The sequence below is a fragment of the Salarias fasciatus genome, chromosome 11 (genome assembly GCF_902148845.1).
Source record: "Salarias fasciatus chromosome 11, fSalaFa1.1, whole genome shotgun sequence".
NCBI lineage: Eukaryota > Metazoa > Chordata > Actinopteri > Blenniiformes > Blenniidae > Salarias > Salarias fasciatus.
In genome coordinates, this window is record NC_043755.1 from 2,508,703 (window position 1) to 2,529,908 (window position 21,206).

General features: G+C 45.1%; 1 protein-coding gene across 6 annotated transcripts in view; it reads right to left on the bottom strand.

Moving 5' to 3' along the window:
• Positions 1–21,206, bottom strand: part of kif13a (kinesin family member 13A) — a 33,323-nt gene that overhangs the window by 7,609 nt on the left and 4,508 nt on the right. For 4 of the 6 annotated variants that reach the window (XM_030102503.1, XM_030102501.1, XM_030102499.1 and 1 more), the window contains exons 3-27: positions 14,364–14,376; positions 12,124–12,184; positions 11,154–11,246; positions 10,236–10,416; positions 8,630–8,717; positions 7,889–8,023; positions 7,663–7,775; positions 7,467–7,578; positions 7,146–7,358; positions 6,929–7,039; positions 6,703–6,837; positions 4,590–4,720; positions 4,216–4,302; positions 3,955–4,130; positions 3,517–3,736; positions 3,216–3,378; positions 2,977–3,120; positions 2,732–2,881; positions 2,415–2,579; positions 2,161–2,334; positions 1,914–2,065; positions 1,693–1,825; positions 1,442–1,588; positions 965–997; positions 26–125 (exon numbers count right to left, since the gene is read on the bottom strand). In XM_030102503.1, coding sequence (XP_029958363.1) covers positions 26–125; positions 965–997; positions 1,442–1,588; positions 1,693–1,825; positions 1,914–2,065; positions 2,161–2,334; positions 2,415–2,579; positions 2,732–2,881; positions 2,977–3,120; positions 3,216–3,378; positions 3,517–3,736; positions 3,955–4,130; positions 4,216–4,302; positions 4,590–4,720; positions 6,703–6,837; positions 6,929–7,039; positions 7,146–7,358; positions 7,467–7,578; positions 7,663–7,775; positions 7,889–8,023; positions 8,630–8,717; positions 10,236–10,416; positions 11,154–11,246; positions 12,124–12,184; positions 14,364–14,376 — 3,230 coding nt within the window. The remainder of the gene's footprint in view (positions 1–25; positions 126–964; positions 998–1,441; positions 1,589–1,692; positions 1,826–1,913; positions 2,066–2,160; positions 2,335–2,414; positions 2,580–2,731; positions 2,882–2,976; positions 3,121–3,215; positions 3,379–3,516; positions 3,737–3,954; positions 4,131–4,215; positions 4,303–4,589; positions 4,721–6,702; positions 6,838–6,928; positions 7,040–7,145; positions 7,359–7,466; positions 7,579–7,662; positions 7,776–7,888; positions 8,024–8,629; positions 8,718–10,235; positions 10,417–11,153; positions 11,247–12,123; positions 12,185–14,363; positions 14,377–21,206) is intronic. The other 2 variants (XM_030102504.1, XM_030102500.1) reach the window with 1 other exon arrangement.

A 21,206-nucleotide genomic window follows, 5' to 3' on the forward strand; every position in this document is an offset into this window, starting at 1 on the left:
TGACAGGGTGAACTGTCAGACTCACCATGCTTATTGATGATCTTCTTGATCTGTTCGTCAAGATACTCCCGACGTTTTATCAGGGCGTCCGACCAGCGCTCTCTGACGCAGTTGAGATCCTCCTCCTGCAACCACACGGAGACCAGGGTCAGTGCCGCCCGGCTTGGTGGAGATAAAGCACTGCCGCAGGGCAAAGTCAGCCAGTGTGTGGTGTGACTGCACAGCGCTGACTGGTTTGACTGAGTGACTTAAAGTTTAAAACTGGCCCTGATATTTTTTTCCCCAAGCACTTAATGTTGAGAAGTCCTATTTTTTTCACTCACGCACATCACCCTTGACCCGTTTTGCCACTCAGACACCATCCAGACACACTCAGATCTCCATCCTCCCATGCAGCCAGAGCAACCCAAAGTCCTGCCTGAATGCGTGGCAGGACGCAGAGTGCGAGAACCACTGCGAGCACATTTCCCTCTTTCCATCCACGGCGCTCCACAACCAAGCCGACCATATTATGCCTTTGCCATCAGCACACTTCCACCATGCAGAGGCGTCATGCAGCCATGCAATGCCCGTGTGATTTGCGTACGGCTTATTACTCCTGCAGCTCTTCAAGCAAACAGCAGCATTAGTATGTGGATCCTGATGGGGAAGGCAGGAGAGAGCGAGACAAGGCCCTGGCACACATGCTGGCTGGGAGCTCAGCCACGGGTGGAGCTGTGCTTTGCGTCAACGGGCTGCCAGAGAACGGCTGGTGCGACTGATAATTACAGCGTCAGAAATCATCCACGCAGGCAGCTGCTGTTTAATAAAGCGAGTCTTTAGTCGGCAGAGACGGAGCCCTCTGCCTTCTGCCTCGCATGCCCTCAGCAACAGGCCGAGTCACAGACACATGATCGGGTGGCTTCCTGCGCGATGCAGAGTGAACTACAGGGGGAGCAGCAGCAAGAGGAGACTTGGAGGGTACCTGATAACTATCCATATCGTCTTCCACCTCTCTCTGGCAGGAGAGAAGACACTCAGTGAACCAGAGAAGGCCCTGACGTGACAGCTCACAGCAAATCATCCACTGTTCCTACAGCTTTATCATATTCACAGAGATGTGAAGCAGCAGCTTAACTCTAATCTTTAGAACATTATGTATTTCAAATAGTAACAGTGGTCTAAAATGCTGTATCAGGACATATCATCCTATGTAACAAAATTCACAGCGCAGCATAAGTCTTTATATGTTTTGGTCTCCTTCATACTCCCTGGCAGAGATCCAGAAGGACCAGTTACGGAATGAAACTCGAGGAAAGCTAAACAGGCTCTGGCTGAATCAGCATGATAAGCTTATACTTCCCGAAACATATCTCCATTTCATTAAAGGAGAAAAACATCATCCTATAGGCGTCAAAATACCATGATTGAACCCTTTCCTGGCTGTGTGTGTTTTACAGACCTGGTAGCTGTCGAGTGGCCTCTGCAGCTTGATGGAGCGGACCGACACACAGCCGATAGAAACCGAGAGCACAGCCTCCACCAGCAGAGGCAAAGTGCCCGAGTTCTGCACCGGCTTCACACACACCTGCAGCCTCCTGGAGTGACCCTGCACGGACAGTTACATGATGAACTACGACGTGCTTCGGCGTGGGTCTGCTGAAGGGCACTCAGGCAGAACCACAGGGAAACGGCTGAGAGTTTCTCTCCGACCTGTCGGAGCTGGAAGACTCCTCCTGTGCTGATGTCTTTTCCAGGATGCAGCTCTACAGATGAGTACTCTCCCTGTTCGTTCAGCTCCTGGATGGAGACCCAAAGCTCGATCCTGCGAGACACCTCACTCCACCTTTAACCACATTCAGCAAGGTGTGAAATACAAACGCAAGACTATACACATGAGTGAAAAACCAGGACTGAACTTTAATTCATTCGACCTGTCTCTCAGCGTCTGAGTTTTGGCTTCCAGGGCATCCAGCTCCCAGAGCGAGCGTCCGTTTCCCGCACAGCGGTGACCCCACACTTCAATGGCCAACGCCCCGTCGGATATAAACTCTAAAAACTCATCCGTCACATGCACAGCGTAGTCCTGGACAGAAAAAAAAGGTTTGAAGGAGAGAAAAGAGGTTAACACAACTGACAGATGCAAAGACAATAAGCTTTTTTCTTGTTAGTTTTTTCTACCTTGCAGTGATCAAACTGGACAGTAAAGTGAGAATCTGGGCTTCGTGGAGAAGGTCTGTCTGGGCTGACCATGGGAGGAGCCACAGTGGGCTCACCATACTCCCAGAAGGTGTACTGACAGAAAACAAAGTTGGACAGGTTGAGCGGCAGCCCCGTGGCCTCCCGGATCCTCACCTGCAACCAACACAAGTCAACAGGATGAGCACAAGAGACTCTTTATCTCAGAGCAAAATGATCAGAAAATGGACAGGTACCCTGCAAGTGAGCCTTTTGGCCATGTGGACGATCTCTCCGTTGGTGTCCATGACCTCGTAACAGCTACTCTCACTGGAGTTCTCCGAGGAGTCGTCTCCCCCGGACAGGCGCTCAGGCACAGCTCCACTCACTCGCATCAGCTCAATGTGCAGCCTGCCTGCCACCTGTAAACACGAGCAGGACGACAGTTTTACCACTTATGATTTAAAAAATAAATACAAACATGAAACTGGAGATAAAGAATTTATGATGCTGAAATGCAGAAGAATACATAATTTATATCTGTAATAAAGCTGCGGTGTGATTGCACGGTTACCTCTCCCTGCTGGCTGATGATGGGGACGGCATATTGCAGTTTAACATCGTGGAAAAGGCACTCTAGAAAAATGTTGGCCACTCCGATCAGGTTGTGGTTCTCCTGAGCCTCATAGAATGGATCACAGTGTTTACTGTTTGCTTTGTTGTACTGTAAAATTCAAATTAAAGAAAAGAGGGGGGGTTAACAATACAAATATGTTTTTCTACTCATGGCTTTCCTTTTTGTGGGACTCTGGTTCTCACCGTTTCCTCTGTGCCTTCTTTCCAGTCTCTGTAGTGGTCTCTCATGTCTACCAGCTTGTTTTCCAGCTTCTCGATGGTCCAAACCTGAGTTCCCTTCCCTTTCCTCCGGACCTGAATGGCTGGTTCACTGACTATCACTCCGCGCTAGATGGAAAAAAGATGAAACATAGTGACAGATCAGATGGATGGATTATGACATCTTGACCGGTGTGTAGTGGGCGGGGTTCGGGAAGGCCGACCTTGCGGTTGGCGCTGAGGTTGGCTGCAGGAATCTGAAGGGTGACCTGATAATCTGTGAGTTTGTTCATCTCCTCTGCCAAAAAGTTGGCTTCTCGCACCAAAGTGTTGGCTTTGACGACCTGCTCTCTGAGGCGGGAGAGAGACTGGCGGAAAAGCTCATCCCTATCTCACACAAACACACACACACCAGAAAAATCATTCACAGATTTTAGAAAATAGCACATAAAATTATACAAAGGACGCTGGGATGATATTCTAGTAAAATAATGTTTATCATTATTATTACTCCACTCCACTCACCGTTCCTCTGTCCACAGTCGCAGCTTGCTGTGTGGCGTGTGCGTCGGGAACGTGAGGCGGTCACTGCTGCTGCGGTGGTGCTGCGGCGTCTTCTCCGGAGACAGCTGTTGCCGTAGCGACTCCAGCTCTCGTTCGTACATCATCCTCTGCTCCTCCAGAGCCGTCCGCTTCTCCTCCAGATACTGCTTCTCCAGCACTTGGACCACGTTCTGCATGGGGTCTGCACACATTTTGCAATCAAGGACAGTTTTTCATAGCAGCTTCCTGAAAAACGTACCTTTCATGGACTGTATATAAGACATTTCCGAAAGATCTAATGATACAGGAGTAAACTGAGGGTCTGGAAGCCTAATTAGGATCCATACTGTGCACAGCTGTGGTGCAAAAGCCTAATGGAGCATGTACAGTAGGTTACAGAAAGGAAGATTACAATCGTACCATTGTTTCCCAGAGTCTTCATCATGACCTCCATCTGGGCGAACTCATAGCTGTAGTCTTGCTCTGAGGACGCCTCGCTGGCCGTCTCCACATCCGCCTCCACAAAGCTCTCTCTGGGAGAAGCTCTCTCCAGCTCCTTTAAACGGTCCCGTCGCTTTCGTTTAGGCAGATTGATCCTGCAGCGCGCCAAGACTTCCAATCAGTGACTTTTACAAAAAACTGTTGACGCAGCTGAATGTGGCACAAACAAAAGACTCGTACCTGAAGAAGTGATTGTTTCCCCATAAGATTCGGTCCCCGTGCCACAAATGCACCAAGGAGTCGATCATTGTTCCGTTCACACAGGATCTACATCAGAGACAAAGTTCACTCTTAGCTTTGAGGATGTCAAGTTTCATTACAATACTGAGGTTAAAATGGGAAAACTGACTAATTGGAGGGAACGCATTCCTCTGATATCAAAGTCAGGAGCTCAGATCATAAGATTCCTGTACAGTGAGGTCATGTGAAACACTGCGATCCAGTCATCCGTGAAGGAGCGAGACAACAGTGAGCGAGACCGCAGACAGACAGACAGCCAGACGGAGGGGGGGAGACAGATGGGCAGATAGAGCGTGTGTAAATAATAAGCTCACCTGGCATTCCCGAGGGGCATCAAGGTGACGTCGCCGTCTGGGCAGAGCTCCAGGACGCAGTGCTCCGGCTGGATCCCGATCCCGAAGAGCTGTATGTCCTGCGATGTGTCTGCTCCCACACGCGTGTGCTCCTACGAACAGGTGGGCAAAAGATCAAGGAAGTGATCATAACGAATCTGTATGGAATAATATAAAGTCTATTCATTCAACTTGTTTGGCAATCACTATGAAATCGTCAATGCATTGCTGATTAAAGCAATTAGCCAAAGATAACAGCAGAAAAAACACAGGTAAAAATGCACTGAAGGAAAAGCAGCTCTGAGCGAAAAAACGTGTGTGCAGAGGAGGCGTTGTTAAACAAACATCCAGAGGATGTCCTATCCTGCGGTGAACTAACCCATTTCACATTACCGTCGTCATTCCACACCGATATGCCAGGCCGGGCTGCACAACCCAGACAAAGGCCTGTTGTTCTGTAAAGCTGCTTTCTCACATGCCTCCCTCTGCTCTTACAGGTCCAACACCCATGGTCGGCTGCCTCACTTCAAAGTCCAGACCTGCTCCAACTGGACTCGACTCGCTCTCATCTGGAGCCGCGTGAAACGCTTCAGCGATACGCCGAAATGCCGGAGTAAGAGCGAATTACTGCCGTAATGCTTTATTCTGTGACAAATGATAATCGCTAGTCATAAAGTGAGCTTTCTGGCTTCTGTTCCAGCTCAAAGCCGTTACGAGGTGTGGTAGACTTTGGCAGCCGCAACAGTCTGAGTGTTTCAGCATTTGTCATCGGCAGCAGGGATTCGTGTCACTAAGCTGGCTCACCCTGCCCCGGCACTCACAAAACAGCTGTTTTTAAAAAAGAAAGCGAAGATCTGGAAGAAAACGGCTGTATGATGTATACTATATACTTAGTTTTTTCTGTGATCAACGCAGCTGATTAAAATTCAGGAAGAGAAAAAGATTCATCTGTAAAATACTATAAAACAACTATAACTGGTCCAATCAACTGTTTAACCATATTTCTTTTGAAACCACGACTCAGATGCATTTAACTCAAATAGTATGGAGAGACCACATGCTGTTTTCATGTTTCAGTGGTTTAAAACAAATTACCAGCCCATATAACAAAAGCAAGTCTTCATACATTTTTAAGAAACAGCTTTTAATGTAATTTTATACATTTGCTTTTTATTAGCTCGCTGGTTTTAATGCAACGTCGAGGTCTTAATCTCAATTTCGAAGGTCCGTGTTTTAATGTTGGCCTTTAAATCACTTTTTATAGCGCTGAGCTCTTTAATGCATTAATCGCATTAATGCAATTGATTGATTGATGCTTTAATGGAGAAAACAGTCGTCGATGGCCGATAGCGGGTCCACAACGGGATGCTGGAAGATGAGCGTGAGTTTTTAATGTTAATAATGGAGAAAGGTGTTTAACTGTAAATTAGGACTCGGACTTTTATTCATGTGACACACCAGCAGGCAGTTAAGTATTACGGTGTAGCAGCTGTGAGGTTTGGTCTCTACACTGCTGTTGTTCTCATCCTCACACCCACCGAAAGAATCAAACATCTTGCATTTTAAAGCCTTGTTAACAATAAAATTCAGCACTTTTTGTGATCCCTTTTAGTACTTTTCCCCACCTTTTTCCAGATGAAGTAAACCTAAATACCAATACAGTATTATAATTGTGATCCTCAATGTAAAAGTGATCTGTTTTTGCTAAAAAAAAAAAAAACAAAAACAAAAGATAAAACTGACGTACTAATAGTAACTGACAATAAAATATTGAGTGACATTGCATTTTAGTTTCAAAAAGGATACATCTCTGAAACACGCTCACTATTCAAACCATGCAGCTTTCAATAAGGCAACTGAAGTCAACTGAAAACCTTAATTCGGAGCAGATCTGCTGAGTGACTCACTCACTGACTCACAAACACCCTCAAAAAAGTAACAGTCTGACAGATGTAGGTCATGGGACTAAAGTAGGACATATGTATTACATTGCGATCATTAAATTCTTATTGGTAGTTAACATATCACAAACAGAAAAAAACTGCTGGCATACAAAAAAATACTGAAAAACAAAAAACATTTTACAACATTTTACCTTCAGGTAATAGACCAGTAGCTCGTTCAGGGCAGGATCGGCATTCAGATTGACCAGGAAACACTTATCTTCCCCCACTTTAATCCCAGAGGTCTCCAAGGAGATGCCCATGCTCTCCAGCTGCTTCTGCCGCTCCTGTGAAAACAGATAATAACGGTGTAGCTGCACCTCTAAATGCAACACGCTGCAGCCGAGCCTTTAGCGTCTGTGTGTCTGATGTGCATACGGTGGCGATCTCCTCCGTTTTCCTCAGCTTCTCCTCCCAGGTGACGGTCATCTCCTGGATGAGTTTCTCCGATTCCTGCAGCTTGTCCTTCAGCTCGGGAGCCTTCAGGGACTGGGAAGGTGATGGAAAACACAGTTGGAGTCCATTGCTGGAGAATCTTGCACGGCTTGATGGGTAATTTTTTGGCCTTTCGCGGCCGGCTCTCGCCTTCTCTCACCTCGGCCTGAGACAGCTGAACTTTAAGCTTCTCCACCTCCTCCCTGAGCTCTCGGATGATCCGGGCGTTGGGGTCTTCGTTCACCACGGCGTGGTTGACGATCCTCTTGGCTCTGTCGGCGTAACGCAGCGTGGACAAAGTCTCCTCGTAGTTGTCAGCGGCCGGACTCACCGTGGCTATCATGGCCGTCTTGCTGTTTCCACCGAGGTTGTCCTGAAGAACCGACGAAGGAAGCACAGCTGAGCAACGAGCAACCGAACAAATGTCCCAACAACAACTGAAACAGAAGGTTTTTGTAAATGTGAGTAATGAGAGCCAAACCTTCAGTAGCCAGGTGAGAACCGAGTCTCTATAAGGCACAAACTTAGCCTTTCCTTTTCCTCCTGACTGATCAGCCAGAGCAGAAATGACGCAGCCTAATGTGGTGAGAGACCTAAAGACACAGAAACACAAGGGGTGGAGGTGTATCTTATGTAACTTATGTTTTAATCACTTTTATATTAAAAATGGTACCTACTTGTTTATGTTGCTGCCTTCTTTGAGCCGCTCCCCTGCAGCGCCAGTCTTCGACACCCGTTCACTTCCTGCCAGGTCCACCAGGCTCATTTTGCTCACTTTCTCCCCTGAATTCTGTTTACCACCACATGCAAACAGAATTTTAGAGGTGTAACTTTACTCTGTATATTCAAGAAATTTAAGTTAAAAAAAAAAAAAAAAAAAAAAAAAAAAAAAAGCACACTGACTCCTGATTTCAGATCGTAGAGCGTCTGTGTGACGATGATGCTGAAGACGGCGTGCGACCGGCTGCTCTCCTCGTTCATGTTGGTAGCTGCGACGGTGCGAGATTTGTTCCCCTCTGACATCAACACCTCAATGTCCTGAAAAGACAACAGAAAGGTGAGCACCAAAAAAGAGGAGAGGTTACAGATCCCTGCTGGATTTCAGCAAAAAGCTTAGTTTTGTTTGAAAAGGAGATTGAAAGAAATTGGAGCCCATTTTGTGGGTTTTATGCGAAGTTCTTAAATGGATCGTTATGATTACAGCGAAGCAGGGAGGTATTCAGTGGCTGTGTGCCATTCCACTTAGCTGGTTCATAACAGGCTTCCTGCCAACAATGTGGGAAATTCACTGGACCACTATCAGTGCGAGCGCAGCACAGAGGAACAGGGCGGAGATGTTTGAACTTAATTAAGGAAAAGCCTGCCAAGGCTTGGCATTTAAGCCACATGGAACTCCATGACTGCATCCCACATTAGTAATACGTATCATTAGAATCTCTGCACTTGGAAGGATTTTCAAGTGAAATGGTTATTCCAAATGTAAGTCGATGAATTGACAGCTGGGGATATGATGTAAAGAGATTTGTGTTGAACGTCACAAATCCTGCAGATGTGGCTGTGCGACATGTCGCGCTGCAAGTTTCAGCGGGATTCAACTTTAGGTCTTCAACCAAATCGGGATGAGAAAAGGTGTGAGACACACACCTCGTAGCTGGTCACAGCCAGCTGAGAGAGGCCGTCCACGTACGGACCCAGGACTTTGTGTTCCCGAACTTTCAAAGACTGCCGGCTCCTTAAAAACAGAGAGAGTGACACAGTGCATGAAATATGAATCAGGAACAAAAACAACACTTTGAATGAGGAACATAAGCGCAAAAACTACAAATGACACATTCAGTTCTGAACAGGTTTTAGGGAGCACATTGGAGGGGACATTTCCGAGCTCAGTATTTACTCCTGTTTTATCATCACTGAGACTTTAAGGATCTCATTTGAACACAAATCACGATCGAACATTTAGGGATGACTTACTTTTACTTGAGTAGCTTTAAATAAAGGACAACAGAACAGAATGAACCTCCTGTTCTAAATCAGTATTTACAGGAAAGAATAAACACCTTAAGAAATCATACCTGGAAAACAAAAACTGCTTGAGCAATACATGTGAAAAATGGTATTTGATGGTAATTATATCTACTCTCTGAGAACAAACAACAGACTAAAAGTCATCTAATGCAGACCTATTTCTCATTTCAATGATAGGAGGATGCAGAAAAACACCTTTGCAATATTTTCATAAAATTAAACTCTTAGAAATCAATCTTAACCCAACCATCAAGATAAAACACGAACACACACACAGGAGGGTGGTGGGAGCTGTGGTAGCTAAATAGATTAGCAAGAGTCTTATGTGGAGAAATTCAACCAAGAAAGGTGTCCTCTGTCTTTTTTATCAACAGTATCAGCACAGATATTAAGTGTCTCGGCTGTGTAACCTTTGAATGAAACTTAGTCCCAGTGCAGGTTTTCTGAACCTGTAAAGTGTTAAAGAGAAATCATCTGGATGATTAAAACACACCATTCTTTTCCCACTCTATTCAATGGTTCATGTTTATTTATACAATCTACGGACAGTTAAGCAGGAACATCAAAAAGTGTGAGGTGTTGTTGTTTGAGCTGCCATTAGAAAGAGTCTGGCTGCATCTGGAGACGCTGGCAGTGCGGAGAGGTCCGCACTGTAACACATCTGACTGAAACATGCCCCTTCACAGCCACCGCTTCCTCTGTCTGCCAGCACGCATCAGACTGCGGCGGCGAAGAATGCGGCAGCGTCCGAGGACGACACTGGCCGCCGTTGTGGAGGAAACGGCTGAGTTGAGCTTCCTACTCACATCATCCGCCCCTCCGTTCAGACCAGCAGACACAACAGAGCTATAAACGGACATGCAAAGCAGCTCGCCAGTGGGAGCACAACACCGTCGCCGGAGGGGCGAGAGCGATTCAGTGCTGTGAGAAAACTACACCACAGTCCGCGCAGTCAGATGTAGCTATTCATTCAACATTACTAAAGCACTGTGAGCCACTGAGCAGATGCAAATTAAGTCTGCGCAGTATAATGCAAATCTATTGTTAGTTCTTTATTCGTGCATATTGCAAAACACTGATTGAACTGCATTAAATAAACTTTCCCCATCCGTGCTGTGCAAATTCAAAATGACAGAATTTTACATATTTAAAAAAAGCAATTCATTCATAAAAACTGTGCAATTAACTAGTTTAAAAACTGATCAAGCCCACCCACCAACCTTACCCTTTGGGATCCAGCAGGTCCCGGACTTTCTCGTTGTAGATCTCCATGTAGGACACCTCCACCTTGAAGGTGTGAGCCTCGTTGGCCTCGCAGTGGACCCTCTCAAAGAGCGAGCAGCAGAGGCGCGGGATCAAACCTGGCTGCTCTCCGTTCCCCATCATGGAAAAGGACTTGCCTGAACCTGAGAGCACAGCAGACTCATGTGAGGAGATGGAGATTTACACAATGAAACCAGTCATTCTGACTGTGCAAGTGCATTATTGCTCTCAAATAAAGTAAATTTCAGTATAATTTGAGTTTGTGTACGGTGTGTGTTTTGTCAGTGGAGACAGCTGAATGTAAAAACTGAACTGGACAATTCCTGGACTTAGTGGTCTACACTAATGAAAGGGGAGAATTTGGTGTGAAGCCAAATACCTTAAAGTACAATAGGAGGATGCAGATGGTGTAATTTCCAGGTTTTATAAAGGACAAAAGTATTGATTTATATAAAGCAGGAAGATGTTTTGGTGGCTGATCAGTTACATTCCGGTATTCCCAGTAAGCATACGTAGCCTTGTGTGAATCGATACACCTCTTTCATGCACAGGGCAATAAGGTGGATTAATGCGGTGCTGTAGAGAAATGCCTGATTTTGAAACGCAGCCAGGGTGTGTCTCTGTGAGACAGGAAGTGACACAAAGATGCTAATTCGATTTAGTCTAAGAAAGGTTGTGCAGTGAATCACCATCAAGATCACAAAAACAAATCTTCCCATTGTGCCAGTTTTCTGAAGCGCACATCCTGACACGGCCCAGCCTGCAAATCAACCCGACTCGATGAGGAGTCCATTAAATTAAATGGAATGCTGAGTAATTCTACACAAACTGCAAGAGCAAAGACGTGTGTATAGGTTCCGTCTGGATTTTTTTAACTTACCCGTTTGTCCATAGGCAAATATACAGGCATTATATCCCTGGAATGCATTTTCAAGTATTCCCTCTCCAAGGCACTTGAACACCACCTCTTGACCTTTCAGAGAAAGATTCAGTCACCATGGAGACGAAGGTAAACAGATGAACAACTTAGTTACAATGGACCGCTGCTATACGGCGTCTCCCCACAAACACAAAACTGGAACATTAGTAGCGACGTGGAGCAACAAGGGTCACTAAACAATGACCAAGACTGGGGAAAGGTGGTAGATTCCTGTCTGGTCGTGTGGAAAATGCCAATCTGTGTGCAGAAATCTCTTGTGTTGCTTGCCGTCGTGCCCCTGCTGAATGGGACAGCTGTTTAATGAGCTAAATAAAGCCTTGGCTCGAGCCATCAAGGCAGCCCTTCACTGAACAGGCTGCCTTGTCGCTTCCGCACAAAGCATTACATTTCCATCACAAAATGAGAGCCATGCGACAAACAAAATATCTACAATGATTATGTAAATTTGCCGCAGATTGGCAGTAATAACCTTTCTTCTGTGCGTGTTGCAAAAAGTGTAGCTGTAACCCTTTTTTTTTTTCTGTTCAGCACTCATTAGAGAAAATGAATGGTAGCTGGATTCACCGTGTGAGTGGGCGCATGAGAACCGTAACACGAGTAGACGATTATGTAACCACAATTTGAAATGCAAATGGTAATATACCGAGCAGAGGAGCAGAGAAATTATTTTCAAGACAAGTGCTAAAAAAAACAAACTTGCTTCTTTGTATATTTTAATGTATTATTGTAGATGTAAATCATCCCATATGTCCAACATGCACTGGTTTGCATGATGCAAACACAGGGTTGTATCTTGCAGAGACTTTCCCTGGCCTTGAGGTAATAAGGAAAGCCTCAGGAGGTTTTGGCATGGCACACGGCGAGCTTTTCTGAGACGAGTGAAGCATCAAACCAAACCCTTATGACTCACCGGCATATTTTGGAACATTGGACTCATCCATGGACCAGAAACAGTGGTCAAAAGCGAACACCTGCAGTGAAGGAAGCAGAAGGAGCGTAAACACACACACTTCTCACACCTGTCCAAGCCTGCACACCACAGCATAATGTGATCTCTCTCTATTTGAGGTTCAAACACACAATTAAGAGTCAGAACTATAACACCCTGCTTTAAATCTGCGGGACGGAGCCTGTCTGAGCAGGTAGGATGCAGCCTAAGCGGGCGTTGTTGGAGGTAACGCTCACGGAGACGGCGCCGCGGCCATCTGTACGAGCCCACTGTTAGCGGCCTCGTGTTTTGTCATAGCGGCTTGAGTTAAATGAATTCATAAATCAGGGTCAGTGCTCCCCAGAAGAAATTCCAGCACCCGATGACCCTCATCTCCAAGGAAACGGGGCCATGGCAGTTCCCGGTGGCTCCGGCTGGCTCTCCGCCCCGAGCGCAGGGTCTCACCAAACAGACTTCAGCAGCAGAAAGCCCCTGTATCCTCCAGGCACCTGCATGAGGGCTGCGTGGATCCCACACAGAGAGGATGTTCTCTGGGAAAGACTGCTGGCTTCACTGACTGAAACACCACTATGTCTCACAGACAGAACAGATTCTCCCTCTGTGTTTTAAAAAAATCACCTAAACTTGTGTTTCTAAGTTTCCATTTGCAGTTGCTCCTAAAAGAGGCGTCTGCAACCTTCAGCTTTTACAAAATTACATGTAAACATTAATATTCATTCTATTCTAAGCTTTGCTGCACAGTCGAATCCAGTCGAATCCATCTAAAGCCCTTCAAAACAACCACAGGGAGCCAAAGTGCTTTACACAAACTAAATAACATGATACAAACCATAAAATACCAAGAAAAATGAAGAGATGAAAACAGGATGTCGAATAAAGGAAACATGACTGCACACAAAAAAACCCCCAAAATATTTGAAATAGTCCTACTTTTGATTTTAATATGCAAGTGCAGACAATTCTGTTTGATACCGTTCCCCACCTGTATGTACATAATCCTTTATCATTTCCCACAAAAAAAAAAAAAAAAAAATCTTTCAATATTTTATCAATGAAAAAACCCATCAATTTCCTGCAACTCCCACTTGGTGCCTTTTAATGCTGATAAATCAGCCTTTAGACTCAATAATATTGCCATTGCTATCAATCAATCAATTAAAACATATATTATAACAATTTATTTCAATGAAATGAATTACAGTTCCAAAACAATCAAATGTCACCTATTCCTTCACAAATGCCCCAAATAATTGGACTCCTTTTCAGTCGTAACAGGCGCTGCTGGCCAGGAAAGCAGTGGTTGCACAGTCAGCATGGGAAGCGCAGAGATCGCTGAATGCTTTGAAAGGAAGACCTCCTCTTGTGACTTCAGACGAGTGAGCGGACGCCATTCACAGGAACAAAAGTGCCATCATTCTCAATTAGGGCTGGTTTGGTGACTTGGGCTTCGAGCTTTGCTGGACTGTCTCAACCCTGCCCGAGGGTGTGACCGCACCGCAAATTGTTCTTGAATGGACAATTACTATTAATAAGCAGTCCCGGTAATGACGGCGAAAGCACAAAGCTTCGGGTGAAAGTGTGATGAACGCGATTGGGCAGCGGGCTGCGTTTGCTCCCCAGACTGCGAGCGGAACAATCTGACCGCCGCTATAACTTTAGCAGACGGCCACGTGCTCGTCTCGCTGAGGGAGGGAGGGGGGGGATTACTGGGCGGCTCAGGTTCACGGGCCCCAGAGACCATGTGCACCCGTGTCCCAGACTCGCGCGCCTGCCGGTCCGGCCGGTGGGCCGGGCGCAGCGAGCACAAAGCCCCGGCCGCGGTGTGTGAACCGGGCTCTGCGCTAGTCACCAGCGTGTTGTCAAGGGGGGAGGTGGGGGTGCACTCCAACAATGCAGCTTTGAATGTGCACACACACTGCCCCAGTGTCCGCGCTCATCCCTCTCGCATTGTAGGGCCTTTGTGGGTGTTCACGAGATCTTAGAGCGCTGACACATTCACACGGACATCTATCCGGCTCCTGCTGACCAACCAAACTACTAAAACACCCTCAATCATGTCCCTAGAAACAATGTCACAACAGTGCATGGACCTGCGGACGGTGTGGGAAACGGCGTCGCTTGTCCTGCATCGTGCTAGCGGATGATTTCAGTTTAGACATTACAAATATCCACTGGCAGCTCTGGTGATGAAGCATACATACCTTAGGTTGTTTCCTGTTGAATTACAGGAGCATCAGTCATGACGAGAAGAAATCCACAAGTCATCCAGGCAGAGAGAAAGAAACACAGAGAGGAAATAACGCCGTTAGCAATGACACAATGTAAAAGAACAGCTTCACACTCAGTAAAAGGCATCTAGCTGTAGCTATATTCTCATTTTATTACTATATAGACGGTGTCTGTATTTTTTAAACTTTCTTTCTCTTCTTCGTTCGTTCCTCCCACAGCCATTCATCTCAGTGATTCACTTCCATACAGCGACACTTCCTGGCGGTAGGTGCGCCTGCGATTGGGTTCATAATTGGGCCAGTGGAGCATGAAGAAGGGAAGAGATTTAGGATTCAATGTCCCACTGACTCTGTTGAGTAAATAGCTCTTATGCCTGTGGACTTAACGCAGAGGCCAGTTTGGGGAAGCTGCGCTCTGCATTACCAGCTGCCGGAACCAAGTACAAAAGGGGAGTATATATACGGGCCGAAGTTATATAGGATTATTCTCTTAACTGGAGAGGGAATTCCCTGAAGTGGAAGACCCGTAAAGTGAAGGAAACAACCGTGATTTGGTTTTTGCTACAGACTTTACTGACTGTGCAAAGGAATTAAGACAATCATGCTGCAGGACAATGTACTACACACACACAAAACCCGCCACTGTGGTGCTTCTACACGTGCCCGAGGCCTGTTCTTCAACAGTCAGCAGATCTCCCCTGCAGACGTCTCCTGGCACAAACACAGAGGTGGGCATCACCTTCACATAGTAACTAATACAGAAGTCGGAAACACTGCACCACAGTGTCTGTCACAAATAGAGCTGAGTCACCAACAACGGCGCACCCAGAGAGTAACATGACAATACCCACAGCCAGCGCCCGGGAAAAAAAAAATCCTTTCTGCAATTTTCTATTCAAATCTATAGTTTCTACATGAAAAAAGAAAAAAATCTGAAACCGAGGTGATTTCCATCAAACGACGAATTACGATCATCTTACCTTTGTGTACTATAATAAAGTCATTATCTGAGTTCATGCTCTTTGTGGTGAAGGACACAGGAGAGCAAATGAGTAGAGGGCTAGAAAACTAAGAGGACCTCGTTTGGATTTATAGCCTAATTGTAAATGTAAGCCACTGACAATGAGCGAGACTCATTCTTAATCCGAGCACACAGCGACTGCAGAGGGATGAAGGCAGAGTATTGATGTATCACTGTGAAAAGCAAAGGGACAACGGGACTGAAAACAAAACCCAGATACGGACATTTGATAATGAAGAGAGAGAGAGAGAAAAAAAACATGCGTTTATGGGCTGTGTGCAGCTTTGAGTGTGTAACTGATTCTCTGCATCTGCAGCAAAAAAAACACGGAGCAGTAACAGAGCTGCCATCATCGACTGTAAGTCCAGATAATGCATCAGGTTCTGGAATGCAGGGAATGCTGAATAGCACAATGGAGGGAACTGTCTCCAACTGGCTATATTTAGGATTTTGTGGAGCTTTTACTTCCTCATAAACCCTGATGTAACAATCATTTAATTACAAAAAACTGACATCATTAAATTCCTGTACTTTACCTCCTCTCCGCTTTTATTATGTTAAGACCCACCCCTCAGTGAGCCTCCAGGTCTCCCAATCTGCTCTGGAAAAAAAAAATTCTCAAGAAATCTACACAATACTTTTTCTTTTCTTGTTTTTTTTTTTTTTTTTTTTTAACAATTTGCATTTCTAAACAACAGTCTTGATCCACAAAAGTACCAAAATCCATACATGTGGAACGTGATCAGGCTGCACTGTGGACTGTGTCGGATAGACATGCCAAAAAACCCCAAACCACTATTGATTTAGAACGTTTGCTTTTATAAATATTGACTATTGGGCTTGTGTAACAGACCGTATGATTTATGTACAGGTTGTAACACTTTCATCTGATATATTCATTTTCACATTCAGTTCTATTTGCTGAATTGCAAAATGCAGTTTCTTCAACTCCATGGTTCCAGCAGTTAGTTTTTGTGTAAACAGAGACTAATACCTGTAAAACTCCCTTTTAAATACTAATGTTTGCACATGATGTTCCTCATAATTTTGTTCTTGTTTGATCACTGGCAAAAGGCATGCAAAAACAAGAGTAGGCAATTCAGCACTCTTCACAGAGAATGCTCCTGAAAGAGGCTTGAGCTTGATCTTTTATATATAAGAAAAAAAACCCATCAATTAAAAAAACAGGTAGAAAAGGGGATTTTCAAATACAATCAGGACCAAATCAAGTTTTTCTGCAACTGACATTTTCAATTCTTGCTCTACTTAAAAAAAATTCATTACTTTTATGTCTTTCAAACACCACAAACGCTGCCACTGCTCACCATGCAATCTAAAATGTCCCATTTTGACCAATAGTCCGTATCCAGAAGATAATCACTTCTCCCAAAAAAAACCTTCACGATGGCTTAAGACAATGAGAAAAATATTTAAGTCTCATCTTTGTGACAAAGGAAATAATACCGTAGTCACAACTATTATTATTCGAGCATGAAGCCCACAGGCCACTGGCTTAATAATCAGCGCGCACGTCGACTCGGGTCTTCAGGGCTCATTAATGACGGCGTTGTTCTACAGAACAAATGTGTGACACACATGTGTGGCACAGAAGTGCCAGATATCATCAGATTCTTGCCCGCTCAGAGGCACATTCGCTCGGCCACTGCAGCCTCAGCGGGGCGTGACTAAAATCTGAAAATCCCATAGGGGACTGGTTGTGTGTGTGTGTGTGTGTGTGTGTGTGTGTCTCTCCGTGTGTGTCATCAAGGGCACGCTCATGATTCAGAGCCTGCAGCTACCTGATGCCAAGGCAGACATGAAAGACTTCAACGAGACGGCGTCCTCTGACACTCCCTGCCTGCACTGCTGATGGCGTGCGGCAGATTAGGGAGGAGCAGATTTTTCATACGTCCATCTTCTGCCCTGCTTGACCCAACTTAAGGTCACGTGAGTGAACAATGAGTCGAGAAGGCAGCCACACACACACAGACACACACATCCCATACTGTCTCCATGATACCAAGTTTCTATTTTATTATTACTCAAGCAACACCTCTCTAGCTGACCAAATGAAGCTCCTCCTAAAGCTCCTTCCAGCTCAGACTCATATGTGAGCCGGTACCCTAAAGGAAGGCATAAACAGTGGGAGAGCCGCAGCGGAATCCCCCCTGTGGTTATGGAGCGGGATTAAGGCCACTGGGTTATTATGCCACCGAAAACTGCGCTCTTCTAGCCCAGTAGGCGATACACCAGATTAATCTCCAGTATGATCCAGCCTCCACCCACTGAAGCATCCATCCAACTCTTCCAAAAATTACACTGCACGACAAGTCTCCTACATGTGCAAGACACCAAAAAACAAATGAAATCTGCATGTGTGCAAATATTTTTTCTTCTGCTGGCTGCTTCAACTCCATGTCAAACATGTCAAAAACCATTAAAACGATTCCAGTCCTCTGAAAAGTACTGAGAAAAGAATGTTTTCATCATAAAGACACCCCCCCCCCCACCAAAAAAAAAAAACTAACTAAAGTCCAACATGCTGCAGCTTTGTATTCGATATTGCACAAAAGCAATATTATAAACCGTAACCACGTGGCTTAGGAGATTTTGCAAGAATCCCTGATGGCATAATCCTGCTGGTGCAATGCAACACACAAATCACATGGAGGAGCTTCACCCCCCCCCATTGAGACAGCACCACATTCATCTGTCCCGTGCACGCGCTCACATGCATGCGGCATATTTTGTTGCCACTCCCCATCACATACTTGAATCCCCCCTCTTGATCTGTTGCGGACACGCCGCCTCCCCCCCCCTTCGCCTTTTTAACGTCTGCGCAACGAAACACATGATGTGTTCTTTCTAATTTTTGCTGTTGACGGACTTTAAGACAATTAGAATTCACCAAAGCTCCAGAGCTGAGCGCAGAGTTTTCGGACGTCTGTGCATGTGCGTGCGCTCGAGTGTTGGGTTACAGCACACTGCGCTCTCACAGGCGTCAAGCTAACATTTCAAACAGCCTTCCAGTAGGTTTAGAACAGAACACACCAGTCCCCACCCACTCAAAGCAGAGGTCATCCAGCAGAGTTTACAGTAAAGGAGGGTGTGGGGGTGAGGATGGGGGGGGGGGGGGGGGGGGGGGGGGGTGTCTCCTGCAATGACCACAGCTCCGAGCAAACATGGGACCAAACAGTCACTTTCATGAAGCATGAGAGAGCAAAAGTAACAAATGGCTCCGGCCAGTGGTTTACATGCTGGACATCCAAATTTTCCTAAACAACAGAGGAAGTCACGCAGCTGATGGCAAAAACAGAGGGATAACTTCTACAGCTATAAATAATTTCTGGAGCTTCATTACATAACATGTCAATTGTAAATATGAAAATATCTTGGCCAGTGCTGCACGGAGTTCCCAGTTCATTCACTGACAGCAAAAAATAATAAATACTCCCACAAAAATGATGATATTTTGCAGTAAATAGCTGATTAATACTGATGCATGTGTCAGCAGCCTGTCGATGCTGCAACAGCTGTGGATTAGCAGTTTATTTAAGTTTGTTCTGTGATACAACAAAAGATAAGTTAGGTCCTTGTTAGATGAGTAATGTGAAAGAAAGAAATGCTTAAAATAAAATAAAAACATGCTTTAAATTGGAGTCTTTTCTCCAATGTTTGCATGATTGTTCAGTTCTCTACTATCTGATTCATTCCTGTCTTTTCTGAGGAAATAACTGCTTTGTATAAATACTCACTGTCTAAATAAAAGAGTGCAAGGTCAAAAAATTCATCTTTGATAAATGAGAATGAATGCATGGAAATCTAATGTATGATTTTCCCCACTTGAGCTTTAGAGGCAAAAAAAATGAGAAGTGGCAAAAGGATTGTGGTTTGATTATGTAAACAGTTCTCCTGTGAAAGTGTTTGTTACATCTCACTGATATGTTTGCATGATTACACGTTTTCAAACAAATAAATTCAGTTTTGACATCTAAAGTTTGTTTTCTTATGAAAATATGTGGAGTGGACGGAGGACTTCAATCATTCGGTCATTAACGCCGCGCCAAGACTTTTCTGTATCTTGTGAGTCCCGCTGCTAGGCAACGGTGGTAAACATGGAGGCGAGACAACCTACCAGCCTCATGAGTCAAAGTTCCAATATGAAAGCCAAAGGCAGGATCTCAAAAACAGCCCTTAACGCGGAGCGACACACACGCTGCTCGCACCGACTTCAGCGTGGAGCCACAAAGTTTCCATAACAAATGTTAACAACACAACATATGATGCAGGCCCAGTCTAATTTAATCCTCTCTGGCATTTCTGACACGGCTGTGACGAGGCCCGGTCAGCAGGCTGTGGGTCAAGCACGCATGTGTGTGCAAAAAACACACACTGTGATACTGATCACATCGGCTCCCGAGCGTCAAGGCCACCAAAACACACACAAAAAGGGAAGTCAAGTTCATCAATTCGTTGAGTACTGCGAGTCTGACGCCACGGGAGGAATAAAGAGACATATTTACTACCGGGACACACCTCCTGTGACCCTTCCTGCAGGCTGGATGTCACTTATCTGAATGGATCTGGCATGCGGCTGCTGAACATAATGAACAACAAAAGCCAGACTGAGCATGCTCATGATGTGTAAAACGCACAGGCGTCATTAACTGCACGCAGAAATGCAGCTTTACAGTAGCTACGTACGCAAACACAATGAAGTGTAATGGAATGCACATGTAAGGGAACATCTTCAGTGAAGTCCACAATAAATCCTCTGAACATGAAAGAAAATTCATATAAACACAAAAATCCAGCTTCAAAACTATATAAAAAAAAAATGTTGTCTTTACAAGAAAGAAAACCAAAATCATTACGTGAGAACTGTAAGAGAGTGGATTTTTACGTATGTTGTCTTCAGAACGAGAAGCCACATCTGAGATTAATGAGGCGCGGGCTTGACAAAGGGGGAGGGCGCCATCTTTTCTCCATTCTGGATCAAGATGTAAACAACGTCCCACCCTCAAAACAAACAGCGAACAGTCCGCAGGGGAATACAGTTTCATCAGCACGCTCTTAGCACCTTGTTCTGTTAGCATTAGAACTGTTTGAAAGGGAAAAACAGTGAGCCAGCTGACTCTGAGAACCGAGTCTGACTAAATGGAAAGGTTGATTATTGGCACACAGGGAGCAGCATGGAAAGACAAAAGCAGCATTCCTGAGGGCAGTCACTGGACAAGGCGGCATTGTCATTTAGCAAAAGCTTGTTTTGGAGAGCATGATGATAACACTTGGTCATGTGTGACCCGAGTAATAATGTCAGTAACTCTCAAACTTCAACAACATGTGTGGGTAGAGACACTCTGTGTCGAATCAACACTTTTATATTGCCCATCAATCATACAGCTTAGCAAACAAACAGGAAGTATTAAAAGGCTACAGAGCTTTACCAATGTACATGCCAAGCAAATGTTTCATACGAAAAGAGAGACAGAACAGGCAACAATATCCTCTTACTGTCTTACTGGATGCCCTAATTGTAGCTCCTCTCCACACCATGCAGATTACAATACCCAAGTAGGCAAGATAACACATGCTAGTGGAGATAACCCCAATTGAGCTCTCCTAACCATCAGTGATAAGAAGAGATTAGGGGGGAAATTACAAGGTTGAGTACGGACATTATCAGATAAATACCTACTTCCACTGATCGCCTTGTAATGTAGGCCTGCAGAGCAACAGTGGGAAGAGGGGATGAGGAGACAAAAGACTCTCCAGACATATTCTGATTGTAGTTC